General features: G+C 33.4%; 1 protein-coding gene across 9 annotated transcripts; it reads left to right on the top strand.

Moving 5' to 3' along the window:
* The first annotated feature begins 17933 nt into the window (after nucleotides 1-17933).
* LOC132626176 (uncharacterized) lies at nucleotides 17934-19951 on the top strand. 9 transcript variants are annotated; one of them, XM_060340948.1, is made up of 4 exons: nucleotides 17934-18367; nucleotides 18663-18944; nucleotides 19134-19232; nucleotides 19532-19951. In XM_060340948.1, exons 1-2 carry the CDS (start codon nucleotides 18080-18082, stop codon nucleotides 18870-18872), a joined length of 498 nt encoding a protein of 165 aa, XP_060196931.1. In that variant the 5' UTR covers nucleotides 17934-18079; the 3' UTR covers nucleotides 18873-18944; nucleotides 19134-19232; nucleotides 19532-19951. The 9 variants fall into 9 exon arrangements, 8 of the variants coding, with proteins under 8 accessions (XP_060196931.1, XP_060196932.1, XP_060196925.1 ...); XM_060340949.1 differs by having other exon boundaries at nucleotides 19134-19238; XM_060340942.1 differs by having other exon boundaries at nucleotides 19098-19141.
* The last annotated feature ends 4280 nt before the right edge of the window (nucleotides 19952-24231 follow it).

The following is a 24231-nucleotide window of genomic DNA, read 5'->3' as shown; positions in this document are numbered from 1 at the left end:
ATATTGTTATATTGTGAATTGTGATACAAAACGTGAATTGAAAGTCGAAAGGTGGGCACAGTGGGGTTCTCGGTCTAGGGGGCTGTTTTCGGCCAACTTGGAGAAAAATTATTGGATTGTTGGAAAAATTATGTAAACTGTTTAGAATGCCCTTGAATATTGTTAGTAAGGATTCGGGTTGATAATTGAATGTGTGAGCGATATCGTGGCTTGAATGTAGGCCGTTGAATTGAATAGTTGGAAAGTTGTTGAATGATGTAAAAGAGAGTTACTATTGTTATTTTGTCTTTCGAATTGATTATCGATGTTGCTAGGTTGGTTATTGTCGGTTTTGTTGTTGATTTTGAGCGAGTTAAATTCTCGGGATGGCCTATTTACAGGGGAAATGCTGCCGAATTTTCTGTAGAATTTAGTGAGAGTTTGGAATAAATAATTGCTTAAGTGCCTATGATTAATATTGGATATTCATTGGCATATTTGTAGACCTTAAGGAGCCCGAGGCGTAGATTGGGATTAACTTTAGGTTGGCTATCTTGGAGGGCGTTCGAGGTATGTAAAGTAACCTTCCTTCTTTTGGCATGCCTTAGTTTTACATAGGCTAGATTAGAGCCTTAAGGGAATTCCAAATTCGAAATCCGAGCATGATATGATCCTTATATAATTGTTGGCACTCTTATGTATGATTTGATAAGAATATGAACCATTATGTCTTCGAAATAATCGTTTTCCAAATGTTGCACAAAAAGTTTGTTTAGAGGATTCCATAACTTTTGAATGCCATATCTTTCGCATAAAGGCTCGGATTGTTCCAATATTTTTATAGGAGTTTGCATGATGTATAATGAGTATGATTTCCATAGGCGGGCCCGACTCAGGTCAATACCCGTTCGTGGGTCCCGCGACTTTCCTTTATGCGATTCGGAGAACTTTTGAAAGAATTTGGTATGACTATTATTCCGATTTCGAATATGATCATTTTTACTTTTGTTTGAGTTTGTGATAATGATTTTGTGCATATGGCTACTCACGATTCTACTCGTGCATTCTGTTATCCCTTCGCCGAGTCTCGGGCCGGTTCTGTTGTCGTGCGCACTTTGATATACTCCGGAGTTATGCTGTGTTTATGGTTCACCGAGCTACTCGCCAAAGAGGGTCGGGTTCCACTTATATTTGGTGTTATGCCGTGTATGGTGTTGTGGTGTGTACGGCGTTATGCTGTGTTATGATATGCGACGGGGATTCGGAGATTTGAAACCTTTCTGGTGTTATGCTGTGTTATGGCGCCATCGACAGGCGGGCGACCATATTCTTCTGTACCCTATTCATGATTTACATATTTTGAAACTAAACATTTTGATATGATTGGATTTGTACTTATGTTCGGTACTTCTATTTCGTTTTTGTCTCAAATTTGTTTCTGTATCTTCTGCTTTGCATACTCAGTACATATTTCGTACTGATCCCCTCTCTTCGGGGGCTGCGTTTCATGCCCGCAGGTACAGACGCACAATTTGGTGATCCTCCAGTCTAGGACACCCTCTTCTGCCGTTGGAGTGCTCTTCTCATTTCAGAGCACATATTTTGGTATATATATTCGTTCGTTGTGTATGTATATATTTGTTCAGGGGTACGGTGGTGCCCTGTCCCGCCATATGTTTTGACTGGTCTGTTTAGAGGTCTGTAGACGTATTTGTGGGTGTGTGTGCCTACTTCTGTGCAGATGAGTTTGTATGACCCTATTCGTTATGGCAGCCTTGTCGGCGTGCACTTTGTATATGTTTTGGGCCGTTGCGCCATCCGTTAGCCTTGTCGGCTTTTGATACATCTGTTAGCCTTGTCGGCTTTTGATATATTTGATAGCCTTGCCGGCTTTTTGATATATATATATATATATATGTCCGCATATGGTTGCATTGAAATGTGTTCGATACAGTTTGATATAGTTTGAGACGGCATATAGTAATTGTGGCCGTATATGCTAATTGTATGTGATTCGATATGGATAGGTATGTCAGGGTGCCCAATTAGGGCACCAGTCACGGCCTACGGGGTTGGATCGTGACAGTCTTGCAATTTTTTTTTACTTAATTCAAATTCAAATTCGAAACCTTAAAATATTACACGAAGGATAAAATTAAAAAATAATAATTTAAGTGGCAAAAATTAAAGGTCAGTGCCTTTGAAGGACAAGCAAATGACCCAGTAAAAGTTAGATTGTTTTCTATGTTTCTTGACTCTCTTTTTTGTAAGAAAGCATCCCTGTCGACTTTTCATCCACCAACCAAATTAGCTCTTAGTGCAATGAATTGTCATCTCATTGTACTATTTTAATTGAAAAGTAAAATATGTGTTGCATACTTTGTTAATATATACTAAAAAGTAATTTAATTTTAAATTTTACTCTCTCACAGTTTATATATTGCTATTTCCTTATAATCTATTACAAAAAAGTAATATTCTCTCCTTCTCAATTTATGTCAAGGTATTGACTCAGCACATAATTTTTTTTTTTTATTTTTTTTTTGAAACTCATGGTCTAATAAATCTTAGATTTTTTTGTGTGGCTATAAATTAGTTTCTAAAGGTAAAATGAGAAGTTTGAACTTTGAAGGTAAAGTATTACTATTAAACATGAAAAATATCAATTTTTTATGACAAATTAAAAAGAAAAAAGTGATATAAACTGGGATGAAGGGAATAATTTATATTTGAAAATAAATTAAATTTACACTTTTTATCTTACCTTAATGAAAAAAGATTTTATGTCACACAAATTAATGTAAAAAATTTACGAGGAAAATTACCTTTTTCTTTTAAACTGGAGTGAAAAAATGGCTAAAACCAAACAGGTACTCCCTCCGTTCACTTTTACTTGTCCACTATAGACTTTACACGCCTCTTAAGAAATAATAAATGAAGTTCATAATTTATCATGATACCCTTATTAATTGTTGCATATTTTTATTGGACTTGAAAAATTATTTGAAATGAGTAATTAATAATATGGGTAAAACAGAAAAATATAAATTATTTTCTCTTGATTTGCTAAAAGTAAAAATGTATTTTTAGAATATTGGACAAGTAAAAGTGAAGGAGGGAGTAGATTGTTTTTAGTTGTCGAATTATAATTGAACATTAAGTTTTGTCTATAGTACCAAATGGAATCTTAAGGAGCCGTTTGGACATGATTTGAAATCATAAGATGAAATCATGGTGATTTGAGGTTGAAGTTTTAATTGGACTTGCAATTTGAATTTCTTAAGTTGTATTTTTTTTATGGACATAAAAACCCCACAAGTTATGAAAACCATCAAAACTTTCCCAATTCTTATACAATCTTACCTAATGAGTAAGTCATAGTTCCTAACAAAATTAATACGCTACTAGAAGGCCGTTCTAAAAAACACAACATCAATTGATCAAACTTTAGTTCAATAAAATGAAAAATTGAACATGAATTGTAGTGTAACTAATCTTTAATATAATCGTCTCATATGGTTAGTAAGAGTGAATTTGTTATAAATATACTACTAACTTATGGATTTATTTTAACAAAATATAAATTTATGGGTTAACTTTTACATTTAAAAATTTTGAAATCATGATTTGGAATTATAAATCATGCCTTTTTGTATGATTTGAAATTTTATCTCATTATATGAAATCGCATGTCCAAATGCCTACATGTAATTTCAGTTTCAAATAAATTTTGCTTAAATGACATTATAGGTTTTTAAATCTTTTTTACTCTTGGTCCAATAGATCATTTGAATAATTATCTCAGCGTTTATAATTAAAAAAGAAAAAGAAAATTATAATTCAGGGAATCAAAATCAAATTCCCCCAAAATAATGATAGTGTCTCAAAATTTATAACCGAAAACAAAGGCACATTTACAAGCAAAGAAAATTTTGGCCACAGCAAAAGTTAGATGTTCTCTATGTTTTTTGGAATCCGCAACTTTTGCTGGACAAAAAAAAAGTTGAACTAAATTAACACAGAAAAAAAATATAAATAGGTTTCACACACTAATTTAGTGCGTGAAAGGACCAAACTGTAAAAATAAAAATTTGGACGCACGAAATTCATGCGCGAATAAGGCCAACAAAAAGTCATGCAATATCTGCCTCTTGTTATGGGTTGACCACAAAATATGTGCTTTCTATTTTTTCAATCCGATTACAATATCTAAAGCATTGTACATTTATACCTGCTAATATAAGATATTTCGTTTCTCTGATGCACCGTACCACAAAATCTTCAAGTAGTTGGCATTTGTTTCAAATTTCTAAAAAATGAGTTTGCAAATTATGTTTTTTTAGGCCCCGGCCGTTTGAAACCTGGTTTCAAATCATGTTTGGACATACGATTTGGATATTTTAAGTTATATTTTCTCTTATAAATATAAAAACCCCACAAATTGTGAAAATTATCAAAACATTCTCAATTCTTATACAATCTTACCAAACGAGCAAATCATAGTTTATAACAAAATTAGTACACTACTACAAGGCTTTTCTAAAAAATGCAACATCAATTAATTAAACTTTACTTCAATAAAATCGAAAATTTAACATGAATAGTAATGTAACTACTATTTAATATAATTTTTCCGCATAAATTAAAGGTTGGTAGACATAAATAAAGGTTGGTGGAAGTTAATGAGATTGGTAAATGATTGATGAAGCTAATTGCTAAAAATATTTACTAACTTATGAGACAAAATATTAACTTATGAATTAAATTTTGTATTTAAAAAAGTTGAAACCATGATTTCAAACACCATGTTTTTTGGATGATTTGGGTTCAAACCATGGTTTCAAACCCTGACTGAATGATGACCAAACGCTGGTTTCAAACAATAGTTTGAAAATTGATGGCCAAACGCCTACTTAATATGAGTGAATGTGTAATTTGTATGTAGGCAACTACATTTTTGAAAGGTACAATGTATACATATACAACTATACAAGTATTAAAGAAGAGTCTTCGTAATAATTCCTTACTGTTATAAACTGCTTGTACATATTGTCCGCTTTGGCACACCTCACGGCTTTAAAACGCGTATACAAGTAAAGGCTTCAGGCCCAGCTTATAAGCACGCACACAATCCCGTGTGCGAGCGATGTGGGAACTTCAAGTTCACAACACACCTCCTCATCGCGAGCATCGTGCTGATAACGTGTTATAAACTGCTTGTACATATTGTCCGCTTTGGCGCACCTCACGGCTTTAAAACGCGTATACAAGTAAAGGCTTCAGGCCCAGCTTATAAGCACGCACACAATCCCGTGTGCGAGCGATGTGGGAACTTCAAGTTCACAACAAAACTATGAAGTAAATACACAGAAGAAATATGTAGAGAGAATATGTAGAGAGATATCAGATTATATTACTTCTGCTCTTTCAACATTGCATCTGTGCATCCTATTTATAGGAGCAACAGGACATGAGATATTTTGAGATATTTTGGGATATTTTGGGATATTTATAACTTAATGGATATCCACTACTTGAGATATTTATAACACTCCCCCTTGGATGTCCATTAATAGATGATGTACCTCCTTAAAACCTTATTAAAAAAAAACCCTGTGGGAAAAAGTCCTAATGAAGGAAAAAGAGTGCACATATCTAGAAATACGCTTTGAGAGCTGCCTCATTAAAAACCTTACCAAGAAAACCCAATGGGACAAAACTTGGTTAAGGAAAAAAGAGTACAACGCGTATTTCACTCCCCCTGACGAAGACCAAGATTCAGATGTCGGAGTCTTCGCATTCCAATCTTGAATATCATCTTCTCAAGAGTTGAAGTTGGCAAAGATTTAGTGAACAAATCTGCAGGATTGTCACTTGAACGGATTTGTTGCACATCAATATCACCATTCTTCTGCAGATCATGTGTGAAAAATAACTTTGGTGAAATGGGTTTTATCTCCTTTTATGAAACCTCCTTTTAATTGAGCTATGCATGCAGCATTATCTTCATATAATACTGTGGGTATTTTTGTATCACACTTCAAGCCACATCTTTCTCTGATGAAATGTATCACTGATCTCAACCACACACATTCTCTACTTGCTTCATGAATAGCGATTATCTCAGCATGATTTGAAGAAGTAGCAACAATGGACTGCTTGGTCGATCGCCATGATATAGCAGTACCTCCGCATGTAAACAGATAGCCCGTTTAAGATCGAGCTTTATGTGGATCAGATAAATAATCTGCATCTGCATAACCAACAAGATCTGTACCACCTTTGTTAGTATAAAACAGACCCATAACGCTAGTTCCCTTCAGATATCGCAATATATGCTTAATCCCGTTCCAATGCCTCCGTGTAGGAGAAGAGCTATATCTTGCTAGCAAATTAACAGAAAATGCTATGTCAGGTCTTGTAGCATTAGCAAGATACATAAGTGCACCTATTGCACTAAGATATGGTACTTCAGAACCAAGTAGCTCTTCGTTCTCTTCCTAAGGTCGGAACGGATCTTTGCTCACTTCAAGTGAGCGAACAACCATAGGAGTACTTAAAGGATGCGCATTGTCCATGTAAAACTGATTTAAAACTTTCTCAGTATAGGCAGATTGATGTATAAAGATCCCTTTTGCGAAATGTTCAATTTGCAGACCAAGACAGAGTTTTGTCTTTCCGAGATCTTTCATCTCAAATTCTTTCTTCAAATATTCAATCGCCTTTTGGAGCTCTTCTGGAGTTCCAATGAGGTTTATGTCATCAACATAAACAACAAGTATAATGAACCCTGATTTTGTTTTCTTAATAAAAACACATGGACAAATGTCATCATTTATATATCCTTCATTTATCAAGTACTCACTTAGGCGATTATACCACATACGCCCTAATTGTTTTAAACCATTTAATGATCTTTGTAATCTGATTGAATACATTTCCCGAGACTTTAAACCAAATGCTTCAGGCATTTTATATCCTTCAGGAATTTTCATATAAATTTCATCAAGTAAGCCACATAGGCCGTGACAGCATCCATCAGTATAAATAATGTGACATCTTCTGTTGTTTGGACTGCTGGCCCAATAAACATTACGTTTACCAAGATGGATTATTTTACTTGGTAATTATTCTACGTCAACATGCTTTAAGAGACGTAGAAATCAAATCCTCACAACCTTATACAATATTGCGCGCTATATTGTATATTGTCGATAAGATATCATGTTGCAATTCGACATAACTTACTGAGATCTCATCACTTCATTATTTTCAGGTACCTGAACCTCCTATAAGGTTTATGAAGTGTTATGTCGTAGCTCTTCAAGAGCACATTGCCTCCTTATTATGATCATTTGCTCCTCCTTTTTTCAAGGATTATTATATTTGGAACTGATTGGTCTACCATGCTCCATGCACGCTGTAGACTTTGTCCTTCAGGGACATTAAGAGCATTTTGCAGATGAAATATGAAATAGTTGGGTCAGCAAATGCTTCCAGCATTTGACTTGAATTATCTGAGGATCATACTGATGATAATTCACAACATATTTCTTAGCTGCTTATCCTCTCCCCCTTATTTTAGTGACATATGTCCCCATTTTCTTTGGGAAAATCCATCTGTGTGCATCATGGTATATCCATTAATCATGTACCGCACATCAAATGCTAAAAGATGAAAATATCTAGTTCCTGACCCTGAACCAAATATGAGGGGAGAATTTATCAAAATTTATTGATCTGAAGCATACAAGTGCTGTTGTATGCAATATATCATATCTCAGACCAACATCTGAAACTCTGTTCTCATAAGCAATGGTTTAGTTGTATTATGGAGGCATCCAATGCCAAACCAACTTAGATATAAATCAGCATTATCAAGATGATTGTCTTGATTACATATTCTGAAAATTGTGCTTCCAACTCAATTATTTTGAGCAAGCAACTTTGTAAATGTCAAACTGTCAGTTGACAATAAACATACATGTGACTGTCTTAAATAGATGCATCTATTTAAGACATCACATTGCAGGTGAAGGGGCCCACATTCACCTTTTATATTTTTCAGAATTTTGGGGATTCAGTCCCAATATTAGCTGGTGTAATCAACTTATCATGAGAACAAGCAACACAAACAAATTCTTGAAGAATCTTCTAGTTCTTCAATATGTTTTTAATACTCAATTAGCACATCAGATTTAAATCAGGACGATCAAAATGGTCTTGTCAACTGATAAAATTATCTGTACCCGTAAACTTCAAGTTTACTATGACGAGTGCTATTTCTTTTAATAAACTTCTGGTTTACTATTGCATGAAATTTTATGTCAAAACTTCTGGTTTATTGTGACATGCGATCTCGTCATGCTCGGGTAACGATTTACACACGTGACCCTACCCGTAATAAGTTGGAGATATTCAATCTTCCAATCATCTGTAGTCTCAATATGATGACCATTTTTCTCGCTAGTAAACTTCAGGTTTACTATAATTTATTTTCCGATCGAAATAATTATGATCTGAGATGAATGGTACTATCATATATAAGCTCTTCGAGAGACATCAATTTGTTCACCATAATCATATATTATTTGGACACTGCTAGTGTCATGATACTTGTAAATAAATAATTAGCTCTTCTGGAGCCTTTGATCATTAATTTCTATTACCAAATATTTCTTAAATACTTCTGGTACCATTAAAGCAAATTTCGACACTACTGGTGTCACGAAATAAACATTGAATTCTAAACTTCAATATTTCAAACATCTCCTTCAGGGAGATTCATCATTAACTGAGAATTTTGTATCTAAGCTCAAACACATAATAATCAAATCCTTCATAAAGAAATACATTAATTGTTATTTCCTTCAAGGAAATCAATAACAACTAACCATAATGTATTAATGTGGTTATAGGAGAAAGCATTCTACTCTTCTTCCTTTTGCCTTAGAAATATGTTTCGACGTACGACAGGTACATGTAGCAATGTCTGAATTTCATACCACCAGAATATAACATCTACATTCCTTGTATTTTATCCCTCCAGGAGATAAGTTGTGGTATTTGTTCATTCACTTCGGGGAATGAAACCTGATTATTTAAATGTGCTTGAAATACGATGCTCATCAATAGCTCGTTATTTTGCTCAAACACAAGAAAATATTGCTTCAAAGTATTTCTCAGATATTTTGGTAATTCTTTCTGCTTCAGGAGTAAAGTTTCAGTGTTTTACTGCTTCGGGAGTAAAGTTTCAAGTTTTACCACTTCGGGAGTAAAGTTTAAAGGTTGACTAATTCAGGAGTAAATTTTTGAATTCTACTACTTCGGGAGTAGATTTCAGAGTTGTTTCAGGAGTAGAATTAAAAACCTTACTACTTCAGGAGTAAAATACATAGGCTTACTACTTATAGAGTAGAATTCAAAGTTTGCTACTCGTGGAGCAAAATTATGAGTTTAGTACTTCGGGAGAAAAGCATATAATATTCAGAATATTTCTTCTCAATTATTCTACCTCTTCTGGAGATGGATCATGATATTTTCACAATCAAATGCATGTTTATAGTTATAGGCTTTACTACATATTATCACATTCACTTCAGGGAATGGATCTATATTTATAACATTTATCAAAAGTTTTAATTCTTCATGAATAAAACATAATTATCTGAACGCGCCTTAAGCATATCAAATCGTGATAGCTTATAGCCTCTTTTAAGATATCGCTACTTCAGGAGCAAATCGAGGCATACATATAATGTGGAGAATTTTTCTTTAACACATCTTCAATCATAAACACAATAAGCCCGTAAAAATATTACCACTTCTGGTGTTCACGGATATAAACTCATTTAATCAATTCATATTTACGAACTAACCTTCCAGTAGAATATTGGCATAAGGCCTTCAGCAACTTTGGTTTCAAGATATTTTGGCAAAAAGAGGCCGAAGTGCTATATTCCATATTAATATTTAAAAAAACGAAAGACCATGTTTCTTACTACGTTGATGGTGAGCTTCTCCCAAAAATCAGTTTAAAATTTTCATAGTTGTTAAAGTCAACAACAATCAACCATCAAAACAAAGATAGAAAAATACTTGGAACATGTTACCTGAACTGTTTAGACTAAATAAGTACTGCAAGTCCTTTACTTTATCTCCGGGAGGCAACAACTTGTACTCAGTGTAATTCCAAGAATTGCACCTTCGAGGCTTTCAAAGTATTTGCTCAAGATGGCTGAGGCTCGTGCTGATAACGTGTTATAAACTGCTTGTACATATTGTCCGCTTTGGCGCACCTCACGGCTTTAAAACGCGTATACGAAGGAGGAGGGCCACCAGGCACCATAGCTCACTTGTATAAACTGTCCGCTTTGGGAACTTCTGGCCCCTCACGGTTTTCAAACGCGTATACAAGTAAAGGCTTCAGGCTCAGCTTATAAGCACGCACACAATCCCGTGTGCGAGCGATGTGGGAACTTCAAGTTCCAAAATATCTCAAAATATCCCATGTCCTGTTGCTCCTATAAATAGGATGCACAGATGCAATGTTGAAAGAGCAGAAGTAATATAATCTGATATCTCTCTACATATTCTCTCTACATATTTCTTCTGTGTATTTACTTCATAGTTTTATTTCATAATACGTTATCAGCACGATGCTCGCGATGAGGGGGTGTGTTGTGAACTTGAAGTTCCCACATCGCTCGCACACGGAATTGTGTGCGTGCTTATAAGCTGGGCCTGAAGCCTTTACTTGTATACGCGTTTGAAAACCGTGAGGGGCCAGAAGTTCCCAAAGCGGACAGTTTATACAAGTGAGCTATGGTGCCTGGTGGCCCTCCTCCTTCGTATACGCGTTTTAAAGCCGTGAGGTGCGCCAAAGCGGACAATATGTACAAGCAGTTTATAACATATATTGCGATATCTGAAGGGAACTAGCGATATGGGTCTGTTTTATACTAACAAAGGTAGTACAGATCTTGTTGGTTATGCAGATGCAGGTTATTTATCTGATCCACATAAAGCTCGATCTCAAACGGGCTATCTGTTTACATGCGGAGGTACTGCTATATCATTGCGATCGACCAAGCAGTCCATTGTTGCTACTTCTTCAAATCATGCTGAGATAATCGCTATTCATGAAGCAAGTAGAGAATGTGTGTGGTTGAGATCAGTGATACATTTCATCAGAGAAAGATGTGGCTTGAAGTGTGATACAAAAATACCCACAGTATTATATGAAGATAATGCTGCATGCATAGCTCAATTAAAAGGAGGTTTCATAAAAGGAGATAGAACAAAGCACATTTCACCAAAGTTATTTTTCACACATGATCTCCAGAAGAATGGTGATATTGATGTGCAACAAATCCGTTCAAGTGACAATCCTACAGATTTGTTCACTAAATCTTTGCCAACTTCAACCCTTGAGAAGATGATATTCAAGATTGGAATGCGAAGACTCCGACATCTGAATCTTGGTCTTCGTCAGGGGGAGTGAAATACGCGTTGTACTCTTTTTTCCTTAACCAAGTTTTGTCCCATTGGGTTTTCTTGGTAAGGTTTTTAATGAGGCAACTCTCAAAGCGTATTTCTAGATATGTGCACTCTTTTTCCTTCATTAGGACTTTTTCCCACAGGGTTTTTTTTAAATAAGGTTTTAACGAGGTACATCATCTATTAATGGACATCCAAGGGGGAGTGTTATAAATATCCAACTAGTGGATATCCATTAATTTGGAAATATCCCAAAATATCCCAAATATCCCAAATATCCCAAAATATCCCAAAATATCTCCTTTGTATGTTGCTCCTATAAATAGGATGCACAGATGCAATGTTGAAAGAGAATAAGTAATATAATCTGATATCTCTCTACATATTCTCTCTACATATTTCTTCTGTGTATTTACTTCATAGTTGTATTTCATAATACGTTATCAGCACGATGCTCGCGATGAGGGGGTGTGTTGTGAACTTGAAGTTCCCACATCGCTCGCACACGGGATTGTGTGCGTGCTTATAAGCTGGGCCTGAAGCCTTTACTTGTATACGCGTTTTAAAGCCGTGAGGTGCGCCAAAGCGGACAATATATACAAACAATTTATAACACTTACATAGTTTTTGTATTGTTTTGTTGCTAACTTCAGTTTGTAAGGGAAAATGGTATTGCATGACGTTTTGTTGCATGACTTACAAGAGGCTGATATTGCATGGCTTTTTGTTGGCCTCATTCCCGCACGAAATTCGTGCGTGAAAAGTTAAATTTTTATTTTTACAATTTGATTTTTTCACGCACTAAATTAATGCGTGAAACCTACTTATATTTTTTTCTGTGTTAATTTGATTCAATTTGTTTTTTTTAATCTTACAAATATCGCGGACTCATGTTTCTTGACTCTCTTTTCCGTAGGTATGCGTGCCTGTCGATTTTTCATCCACCAACCAAATTAGCTCTTAGTCCAATGAATTGTCATCTCATCGTACTATTTTAATTGAAAAGTAAACTATGCGTTGCTTACTTTTTTAATATATATTAAAAAGTAATTTAATTTTAAATTTTACTCTCTCACAGTTTATATATTGCTATTTCCTTATAATCTATTACAAAAAAATAATACTCTTTCCTTTCCAATTTATGTGAAGGTATTGACTAAGCACATAGTTTTATTAATTTTTTTTAAAACTCATGATTTAAAATAAATTTTAGATTTTCTTATGGCTATAAATTACGTTTTTAAAGATAAAATGAGAAGTTTGAACTTTGAAGGTAAATTGTTTCTACTAAACATAAAAAATATCACATTTTTAGGACAAACTATAAAAAAAAAAAAAGTGACATAGACTGGGATGATAGGAATAATTTATATTTGAAAATAAATTAACTTTACACTTTTTATCTTACCTTAGTGAAAAAAGATTTTATTGCCACACAAATTAATGTTAAAAATTTACGAGGAAAACCTTTTTCTTTTAAATTGGAGTGAAAAATTGGCTAAAACCAAACAGGTGCTCCCTCCGTTCACTTTTATTTAGCTACTATAGACTTCGCATGTCCCTTAAGAAAAATAATAAATGAAGTGTATAATTTATCATGATACCTTTACATATTTTTATTGGACTTGAAAAATTGTTTGAAATGACTAATTAATATTATGAGTAAAATAGAAAAATAGAAATTATTTTCTATTGATATGCTAAAAGTAAAATGCATTTTTAGAATATTGAACAAATAAAAGAGAATGAAGGGGTAGATTGTTTTTTGTTGTCCAATTACAAATGAACATGTAGTTTTGTCTACAGTACCAAATGGAATCTTATAAGGAGCCCGTTTGGATTGGCTTATAAGTTGCTTATGAACTGTTTTCAACTTTTTTGAGTGTTTGGCTGGCCAGCTTAAAGTCATTTTGTGCTTAAAATAAACTCAAAAAAATAATTGGGCCCATTTGACTTAGCTTATCTAAAGCCGCTTATAAGTTGAAAACAGCTTATAAGCCAAAAAAAAAAAAGTTAGACTACCTCAACTTATTTTTTTAGCTTATAAACTGCAAACAGCTTATAGGCATAAGCCCATCCAAACAGGCTCAAGGTCTTCAACATTACAATGTAAACGTGAACCAACAACAAAGTATAGCAGCCAGAGAGAGGAGACCAACAATGATTTTTCCATCAAAGAAAGATGAAACAAATTTTGCTGAAGATGAAAAGTTTGTAGCTCAGCGACTGAAAATGCAACTTCACGGTACCAGAAAGGAGGATCACGAGATCATTGAATCTTCGAAAAAGGCTCATAAATACCCCTAACCTATTGAAAAAGGCTTATAAATATCCTCCTTTCACCTTTTGGTCTAAAAAATCCTTTCATCCACCTTTTAGATCTAAAAATACCCTTAAGGTTTGTTTTTGGCTCAAATATACCCCTCAAATTAACAAGTTAAAATTAACTCTTTTAAAAAGTCAAATAGCATTTTGTAATTGGTCAATAATAAAATTCCGTAATTTAAAAAAAAAATCCAGATTTAAAAAAAATTTCCATATTTTCCAGATTTAAAAAAAAATTCCGTAATTTAAAAATTCCATAATTGGTCAATAATAAAATTCCGTAATTTAAAAAAAAATCCAGATTTAAAAAAAAAAATCAGATTTTTTTAAAAATTCCGTAATTGGTCAATAATAAAATTCCGTAATTTAAAAAAAAAATCCAGATTTTAAAAAAAATATTCCAGATTTAAAAAAAAATCTAGATTTAAAAAAAAAAATCAGATTTTTTTTTAAATTACGGAATTTTATTATTGACCAATTACAAAATGTCATTTGGCTTTTTAAAAGAGTTAATTTTAACTTGTTAGTTTGAGGGATATATTTGAGCCAAAAACAAAATCTTAAGGATATTTTTAGACCTAAAAGGTGGATGGAAGGATATTTTTAGACCAAAAAATGAAAGGAGAGTATTTATGAGTCTTTTTCAATAGGTTAGGGGTATTTACGAGCCTTTTCCGTTGAATCTTATATGTGAAAAGTTTGCAATCCATAGCCGATGCTCTAGCAGAAATCAACAATCCTGTATCAGATCAAGATTTGGTTTTGCAACTTCTAGCCGGTTCTCCTTGTCAATATTCGCCTTACCAAGACACAATCTCATCTCAGTTTCCTCTCCCTGATTTTTCAACAGCTTGTGCCAGGCTTTACATGTACGAAACATTATTGCAAGAGCAAGAAACAACAAATCCTAGTAGTAGTGAGGAGGGAAATTATTTTAATAAAGAGACATTTGATAAGTTCCTTGATATGCTTAACAAGGGGAGTTATGTGGCTTCAACTGCATGGGACCTTTGGAATGTGTTTGGAGGAAGGGGCCCAAACAATAGGAGACGCCCTTCTACCCGCGGTTTTCGCAATTCTGGTAGGAGGTAATTCATCAACGCTTCGATCTAAGTGGAACTTAGAAGATGGTGATCTATAAAAGTCTTGTTTTCACTAATTCTCACGTTGTGATTTTTTTATTTTTTTTATTTTCGTTTTATGTAACAAAGTCTGGTCTGTTTTTATTAGCACATGGTGTTCTTGTGATCATATGTGACTGAATATGGTGTTGAAGATTTGAAGACTTCATTTTTTTTTTTTGTTTTCGGGACACTTGTTTCGCTCACTAAAAAGTTGAGAAAATGATCCCTCAAACATGAGAGTAGATTCTAAATAGTCCGTTAAATATGCGATGAATAGTTTTGGTATTTTAATGTTTAAATGATTGAGCACAAGTTTTTTTTTTTTTTTGAAAAAAAAAATTAAAACTTATGGTCTAAAATAAATAGGAAAAAGGGTAAAAAATATTTTTGTATTTTGTTTTAATGATTAAAAATATCATCAATTACAATTTTGAGTCATTTATGCTCCTGTTATTGTGAAATTTAACAAAAGGAGTGCCGCCGAAATGGTACTGCAATGCGAACAAGATTTTCAGGTTTCAACGCAGATATTAAACAATGAATGGGAAACAAAAAAAGAAGTTTTCATTTAGAACGACTCATATGGTCTTCAGCCTTAAGACGGTCCAAACCTACTCATATTAGAAGTACACTAGCCAGTGAGAGTTAAAACAAACTATGGATGTTCCAAAGGAAAAAAGGTGAAAGTTCCTCCAACTACTCTATGCCCAACACTGAAATGGCTTCCACCGATCAAGTAATTTTAGCTCGACAACTAAAAATGTAACTTCACGGTACCAAACAAGTAATTATAGGTTAAATGACATTATATGTTTTTAAATCTTTCTTTACTCTTGGTCCAATAGGTGATTTGAATAATTATCTCAGCATTATGTAGTTAAAAAAGAAAAAGTAACATTATAATTCAGGGAATCAAAATCAAATCTCCCCAAAATAATGATAGTGTCTCAAAGTTTAGAGAAGATAACAAAGACACATTAACAAGCAAAGAAAATTTTGGCCACAGCAAAAGTTAGATGTTCTCTTTGTTTCTTGACTCTCTTTTTCGTAAGTATGCATGCCTGTCGACTTTTCATCCACCAACCAAATTAGCTCTTAGTGCAATGAATTGTCATCTCATCGTACTATTTTAATTGAAAAGTAAAATATGTGTTGCATACTTTTTTTTATTACTATATATTAAAAAGTAATTTAATTTTAAATTTTACTCTCTCAGTGTATATATTACTATTTCCTTATAATCTATTACAAAAAAAATAATACACTCTCCTTCCCAATTTATGTGAAGGTATTGATTGAGCACATAATTTTATTAATTTTTTTTATGAAACTCATGGTTTAAAATAAATCTTAGATTATTTTGTGGCTATAAATTATGTTTTTAAAGATAAAATGAGAAGTTTGAACTTTGAAGGTCAATTGTTACTACTAAACATGAAAAATATCACTTTTTTAAGACAAATTAAAAAGAAAAGAGTGACATAAACTGAGATGAAGGGAATAATTTATATTTGAAAATAAATTAACTTTACCCTTTTTATCTTACCTTAACGAAACAAGATTTTATTGCCACACAAATTAATGTTAAAAACTTAAAGAGGAAAATTACCTTTTTCTTTTAAACTGGAGTGAAAAGTTGGCTAAAACCAAACAGGTACTCCCTCCGGTCACTTTTATTTGGTCACTATAGACTTTGCACACCTTTAAGAAATAATAAATGAAGTGCATAATTTATCATGATACTCATATTAATTGTTACGTATTTTTATTGAACTTGAAAAATTGTTTGAAATGAGTAATTAATATTATGGGTAAAACAGAAAAATAGAAATTATGTTTTCTATCATTTTTAATCTATATTGTCGGTTAATCCTAAATAAGAAATTGGTTAATCCTAAATAAGAAATCTAATGTTACTAAGCTATTTATGGAGTAGAAAAAGAATCACCAATAATAAAACATGTTAGTTCTCAACAAAATTTATGAAAGGATTTAACATAACAAACAATTTTTTTTTTTAAAGTTTTCAAACAAAAAAATCATTTTAATCAATGATGTTGTCAATGGAAATTAAGCTTAAGACAAATATTTAAAGTTGGTGTCCCAAAAATAGCACCTTGAACTAAATTAACATGTCGTGTGATATAGCCATATCCTCATGAAAATTTATCATTGGTTTAAAGTTTAACCTTTCTAAAGATGAAGTTAGGAATTTTTTCAAATTTATAAGTGAAGTCCAGCATGATTTAGAGATCAGAGATATACTAAATTTAGATCATATTTAATATATAATAATGGAAAAGAAAGATCCGTTTTAATTTATAAGAATGTGCTTCTTTTGATTCATCCAAAAAAACACTTTGCTATTTATATTTATAAGATTTAAAAATGCATATGCTAAAGTTAGATCAATTTTAATTTGCAATAGAAAAGAAAGATCGTTTTTCATTTACAAAAATGAGCAAAAAAAAATACCTCCAATGTTAAAGATGGGGAAAACACGTTGAAGAAGAAAAATTGGAGACCATAAGTGACCAAAAGTATAGTTGGCCCTGCCCCTGTCATTCTGTACGGAATGTGTGAACTCAAGTGGGCCCAGATTTTGTACTATGTATCTTCAAAACGGCAATTTGAAGGGTGATCTTTAATTGTCATCTCTCAAAATGATGGTTTTTAATTTTTTCAGATTTGCAAAATTATAATTTGTATGGACAGATTTATAAAATTTTACTCAGATATTTTATCTTGTAAATTTTTTACTTTTTTAACTGAGCTGAGATTTAAATCTACAATTTCAAAATATTAACTAAAAGGTAAAATTTAAAGACTGTTAATTTAAATGGTAATAATTAAAGACCACCCCAAATGAAGGACAATCTGGGCCCAAAAAAAAAGTCTTCAAAATTAGATGTGAAATTTTGGGCCCACAATTCAGTAAAGAGTACAGAGATACTCAATTATAAGGATACGTAGTTAAAGAGAAATCCGAGGGCTCCTCCGTCATTTCAGGCTAACGGGAAGCTCCTGGATTCACTCTTATTAAAAGCACAAGGACCATTTTGTTCATTTTCTCTATATTTTATGGTCTTCAACCTTAGAGGTGCAGTTGAATTAAAAAAAAAAAATACAGAGAGAGGGAGACTAGCATAACAATGAGTTTTCCAACGAAGAAAGCTCAACAGCTGAAAAAGCAATTTCACAGTACAAGAAAGGGGGATGATGAAACCAATGAGTCCTATGTGAAAAGATTGAAATCCATAGCAAATTCTGTAGCAGCAATCGACAGTCCAACGTCAAATTCGGACATGGTGTTGCAACTTGTTGCTGCTTTGCCTAGTGAATACGAGGCCGTCAAGAAAATATTATCATCAAAGTGGCCTCTCCCCACTTTTGAAGAGGCTTGTTCCATGGTGTACGTGCAGGAGGGCATATTAATGCAGGTAAGGGGTTCGCAGATTCAAGATTTAAATTTTATGATTTAAATTTTAAGATTTTTAATGTTGAAGCATTTATGTTTTTAAAATCCTGCGTTCATATTTTATTTTTATTGAAACGTTAGCGAATTTGTATACATAAATATAAACCCTATGTCAAAAGTACTAGGTTTTAATTTTTCATATGAACGCGGTACTAACAAGCTGTATCCGCCGCTGGTGTCAAATGAATAGGTGAAAATAAGTTTTCCAACAGAGGAAGATGATAATTCTAACAAAAACGAAAAAAATTCCAATTCAGGATGATCAGATCAAGCGAGTTCAACTAAGAATGCAATTTCACAGTACAAGAAAGGGGGATGATGAGACCATTGAGTCCTATGTGAAAAGATTGAAGTCCATAGCAGATTCTCTAGCAGCAATCGATAGTCCAATATCAGATTCGGACATGGTGTTGCAACTTCTTGCTGGTTTGCCTAGTGAATACGAGATCCTCAAGAATATAATATAATCAAGGTGGCCTCTCCCCACTTTTGAAGATGCTTGTTCCATGGTGTCCATGCAGGAACGCAAATTTTTGCAGGTATATATGTGGGTCAAACGCATGGATTGAATTGAATTTGAACGGGTCAAAATATGACATATCCAAAATAATTCATTATATGTTGTTGGTACTATATTCTTCTTCATTGTTTTTTCAGCATGCGTTTTTCATTATTTTATTTGCTTTTAATAGGTCATGGGTTTGAGCCGTGAAAACAACTTCTTACAGAAATGCAGGTAATGCTACGTACAAAAGATCCTTGTGATCAGGCTTTTTTTCAAATCCCGCACATAGCAGAAGCTTCGTGCACCGATTAGGGATAAGGCGGTGTGTGTACGCACTTCCTTTCACTTACTCCACTACTTATGTTGTTGTTGTTATTTGTTTCTTAATTAACTTTTTAAGCATTTAATAAAAATAAATTCAATATTATTCTAACATATTAAATAAAAATATTGTTTTATTTAAACATATTTTAACAAGAGTTTTTTCATAGATCAATTTGAGCTAGGTATCTATCCATTTTTATATATTTTGATTGAGCATTTCAATATGATCAATCTAAACTTAAGCCAAGTGTGGTGGATCATATTTTAAAGTGCTAATTTTTTCACCCTTAATTGCAGGATCATCACGAGGGGCAAAATACAACTGATCCTCGCGTTGGTGGTGAAGAGGAGTCGTCTTCTTTTTTTACCCTAGAGACGGGGGTTACTATAGCGGGTATAGTGGGTCCTTTACTGGGTGCATTTGGTTTTGGGGGTGCATCGAGGATGATTGCAATTGGTTCAATGGGTGCAGCCTGGCTGGAAAATTTGGCAGACGCCAAAAAAAAGTGATTATTAATGATATGAATAGAGCTCTAGTCTTATTGTCAACAACCCTTGTTTCCTTTTTGTGTTTGTTGTTTAAGTAAATGGATCTAACTAATCTTCATCTTCAAAAAGCTTGAATTGTTACTACTATTTAAAGTTTGACTTTGAGATGTATGACATGCAACATGATGTGAAGTTGAAGTTGTATTATCATATTTTCGTTTTCCTTTAGGGGCATTTTTGGTATGGAGGAATGTTTTTTCTTCAATTTTTTCATGTTTTTGGCAGTGGTGCCTAAGCCTGTCAACCGGTAACCGGACCGGTAAAATCGAAACCGGTGGAATCGATTTACCGGTTCCGGTTAACCATTTAATACATACCGATCCGGTTTCGATTTTTTGAGATCGGAATCGATTAAATCGGTCAATTTTTTTTTTTTTTTTTTAAATGTAGCCGTTGGGTATATGGGCTGGACCGTTGGCCAAAGGTCCATTTGCAAAAATGGTCGTTGGCAAACGGTTCCAAACTCTCCTTTTGGCCCCCAACCCCCCAAACTTTTTTGTTAACACTTTAACCTATTCCCACCCCTATATAAATTCCTCTTCATTTTCATTTTAATCCACACCAATTTACTCTTCTCTTTTTCTCAATCTCTCGATTATAGTTACTTTGCAACAATTAGCCACTTTAAATGTCTCTCAATTAAATATTATAAAATCTTATTCTAGTTTCAATTATTAATTTTGCAATTATGATATTGTTGGTGGAGTTGGTGATTTTATAACAATCCGAAGTAGCTTTGCTGGATTTGCAATTCTAGCCGCCTTCACTTAATTGGAAATTAGTCTGGCAATTTGGTACCTTCGTTCCAACGCTATCTTTATTTTTCGCTATTTAATTTACGCAATTTAATTTGTTGCAATTTATTTTCTTGTGATTTATTTGAGTGTGATTTAAATTAATTCTATTTAATAATGGCGAAGAGATTTAGACGTGGTGCAGGTATTAGTGGTATTGTTAGGGGTGAATTTAATGAGGAAACATTTATGAACGAAACACCTAATTTAGGTATTGATGTTTGTGGAAATAATTCACTTTTAGATCATGAGGCAATGCAACAACATTATACCGACACTTTTAATGAAATTGATGATGATGATGATGATGATGAAACACAAGTCCCCGAAAATCCCATAGGAGATACAGGTCCTGCACAATCACATATACAAGACAAACCGCCTAGAACTCGTAAGCCAACCGCTAAAATCTGGGAATCTATGACTTAGAATAAGGAAAGACAAACAGCTACATGCAATATATGTAAACAAGAATTTGTTTTTAAGCAACAAATTAGTAAGGATGGTGGAACGGGTACACTAACGAATCATATGAAAAGTAGACATAAGGATGTTTGGGAAGAGCAAACAGGTTCAAATATGAGGGGTATTCAAATGACGATAGATGCACGAACCGGTAAAATTTTTAAGTATGACAAGAAAAAATAGCTATTTGAGGGTAGAAATAGCTAAAATGGTTGCTTTTGATGCTCTACCATTTTCCTTTCCTTCGGCTTTGGGGTTTGTTACTTATGTTCAAAGTTGTTATAATCCGTTATTTGAGGGTATTCCTGGAAGTACTTGTAGAGCGGATGTTATAGATTTGTATAACAAATATAGATTTTATTTGCGCCTTGTATTTAATTCTTTAAATTGTAATGTTTATCTTACCGCCGATTTGGGTCTTAGTCTTAACAAGTTAGATTTTTTTGCTATTACATGTCATTGGGTTGATGATAATTGGGTGATGCAAAAAAGAATTATAGCTTTTTTATATGATGAAGGGAAAGGTCATCAAGATAGAAAAATTTTAGCTGATTCAATGTCTACTATTATGAGATTTTTTTACATTTATAGAAAAAAAACTTTGTATTGCTTTATATAATGCTTCTAATAATACAAAGGCGGTTGTTCTTTTAAAAAAGGAATTAAACCCTCCGCTAATTTTTTTTTTTATGTGAGATGTAGTTGTCACATTTTAAACTTGATTGTTAAAGATGGTCTTGAGTGTTTTGAAGATTCTATTCAAAAAGTTAGAAATGCGGTTGCGTTTAATTTTTTGTAATGCTAATAGGGCAAAACTGAGAGATTTTAAGAATTCTTGTGTGGAAATTGGCCTTAGACCTAGGAAAATTCAAGTAGAAGTTGAGACTAGGTGGAACTACACTTACATTATGTTACAACAAGTATATGAGTATAGGATTCCCATACAATAAGTTCACAACCATTTTAATACGAATAGTGATGATTGGTTAAATATTACCGATTGCGAAGATGTTAAGGAATGTGTTGAACTCTTACAAATTTTTTATAATGCAACTCTTGCTTTTTCTAGACAATTCTATCCCACGATAATAAAAATTTTAGCCTACTTAGTGGAAATAGCTAGAGTTTTACAAGAGTATAAAAATAAATCCGGTTATCAAGCAGCTATTTTTAATATGACAACAAAATTTAAAAAGTATTTTTGCCCATCCCAACTTTATTTATATTGGGTTCTTTTTTAAATCTTTGTTTAAAACTGTCTTATACTAGAGCATTGGTTAATCAAATTTATACCTTTTTAGAAATTGAAGAGGATGTTGAACCATCTTTAATTGACGCCGAGCTCACGATTGATGCCGAGTTTAGAAAATTTTTTAGTCATTATTCTAATTTGGAAGAAAATGCTACACCCGTTGCTCCACGCCCTACTACTTTTCAAAGTAGCAAAAAGGGCTTGTCGGGTTTGTTGCATTTAAAAGTTTTACATTCACATCCAACTCTTTCTCATAATGCAAACTTTGATGAATATCACTTTTATTTGATGCAGCCAAATGTGGATATCAACCAACTAGATGATTTGGACGTCTTAGCATGGTGAAAGAAATACAAGACGAGGCATCCGATACTTTCAAGAATGGCTCGAGATATCCTTACGGTTCAAATATCAACCGTGGCTTCGGAGAGTGCATTTAGCCAAGGAAGACAACGAATTGGAGACCATAGACACTCATTATCCGGATTTAGCTTGCAAGTACTAGTGTGCATTCGCGATTGGATTAGATCGGAGTGACGCAACCAAAACTTAGAAGCGGCGGAAGGCAAAGAGGAAGAGATTGAAGATTAGATAGCAAGTGGAGCGGACCAAATGGAAGATTTGAAGATATCTCCATGACCGAATATGATATAGCAGATATTAACCAAATGATTGACAATTTTTTATTTTATTATTCTACTATTTCTTTACAACTCATGTATTATTTGCAAGATAAAAAAATTACAACTTGCAAATAAATGTTATCCATGAATGAATAAAATATATGGCTCATTGAGCTTTCTCCTATTTACTTGTGTTCATATTTTTAGTTATATTAAGTTAGGAATATACCTAAAATATACTAAGAATATACTTATAATACACATCTACTTAAATTAAAAACTAGAAAGTTATATATTTGAAAAATAACTAAAATATACTAAGAATATACTTATAATACACATCTACTTAAATTAAAAACTAGAAAGTTATATATTTGAAAAATAACTAAAATATACTAAGAATATACTTATAATATAAATATACTTAATTTATAAAATAGGAATTTATAAACTTAGAAAAAAGTTAAGCTATAAATAACTTAAGTTATAATGCATATAACTTAAACATATATAAGTATTAAGTATGTATAGTATACATATAACTTAAACATATATATATATATAAGTATGTATAGTATACATATGTCACGACCCAACCCCGTAGGCCGTGACTAGTGCCCAATCTGGGCACCCAAACACATCTATCAAATGCTATCTCAAAATTTTATCAAACGCATTCAAGTATATAACAGAAGCCATCAAGGCTATATTTCAAATTTAGACAATTTCCAGAAAAATTTCGGCAGACTTTCCTTTGTTTTTCGAACTATCCAAAATAACCCTGTACACAGCAAATACCAACAAAGGCCACACAGGGCTAACAAAGCAACGTGTAAACATATGCGGACCGGCCACCGCGGTGAATGGGATCGCCCAAACACAACATATACATGTGCGAGCCGACAAGGCTATCAAATGGCACAACGACCCAAAAACATATACAAAATGCATGCCGACAAGGCTGCCATGACGAAGAAGATCATATGGACACAACTGTACAGAAGTAGGCACACACACCCACAAATAAGTCTACAGACCTCTAAACAGACCAAACGAATCATATGGCGGAACAGGGCCCCGCCGTACCCATGAACGAATATATACAACATAACGAACAAAAGTGTATACCAAAAGATGTGCTCTGAAGGGAGGGGAGCACTCCAACAGCAAAAGGGGTATCCTACACTGGGGGATCACCGAACTGTGCGTCTGTACCTGCGGGCATGAAACGCAGCCCCCGAAGAAAGGGGGTCAGTACGAAATATGTACTGAGTATGCAAAGCAGAATGTACAGAAAGCAAATCTGAGACATAG

This window comes from Lycium barbarum, chromosome 2 (genome assembly GCF_019175385.1).
Source record: "Lycium barbarum isolate Lr01 chromosome 2, ASM1917538v2, whole genome shotgun sequence".
Classification (NCBI taxonomy): domain Eukaryota; kingdom Viridiplantae; phylum Streptophyta; class Magnoliopsida; order Solanales; family Solanaceae; genus Lycium; species Lycium barbarum.
Note: the sequence above shows the minus strand (reverse complement) of the source record. Positions and strands in the feature narration are given on the sequence as shown.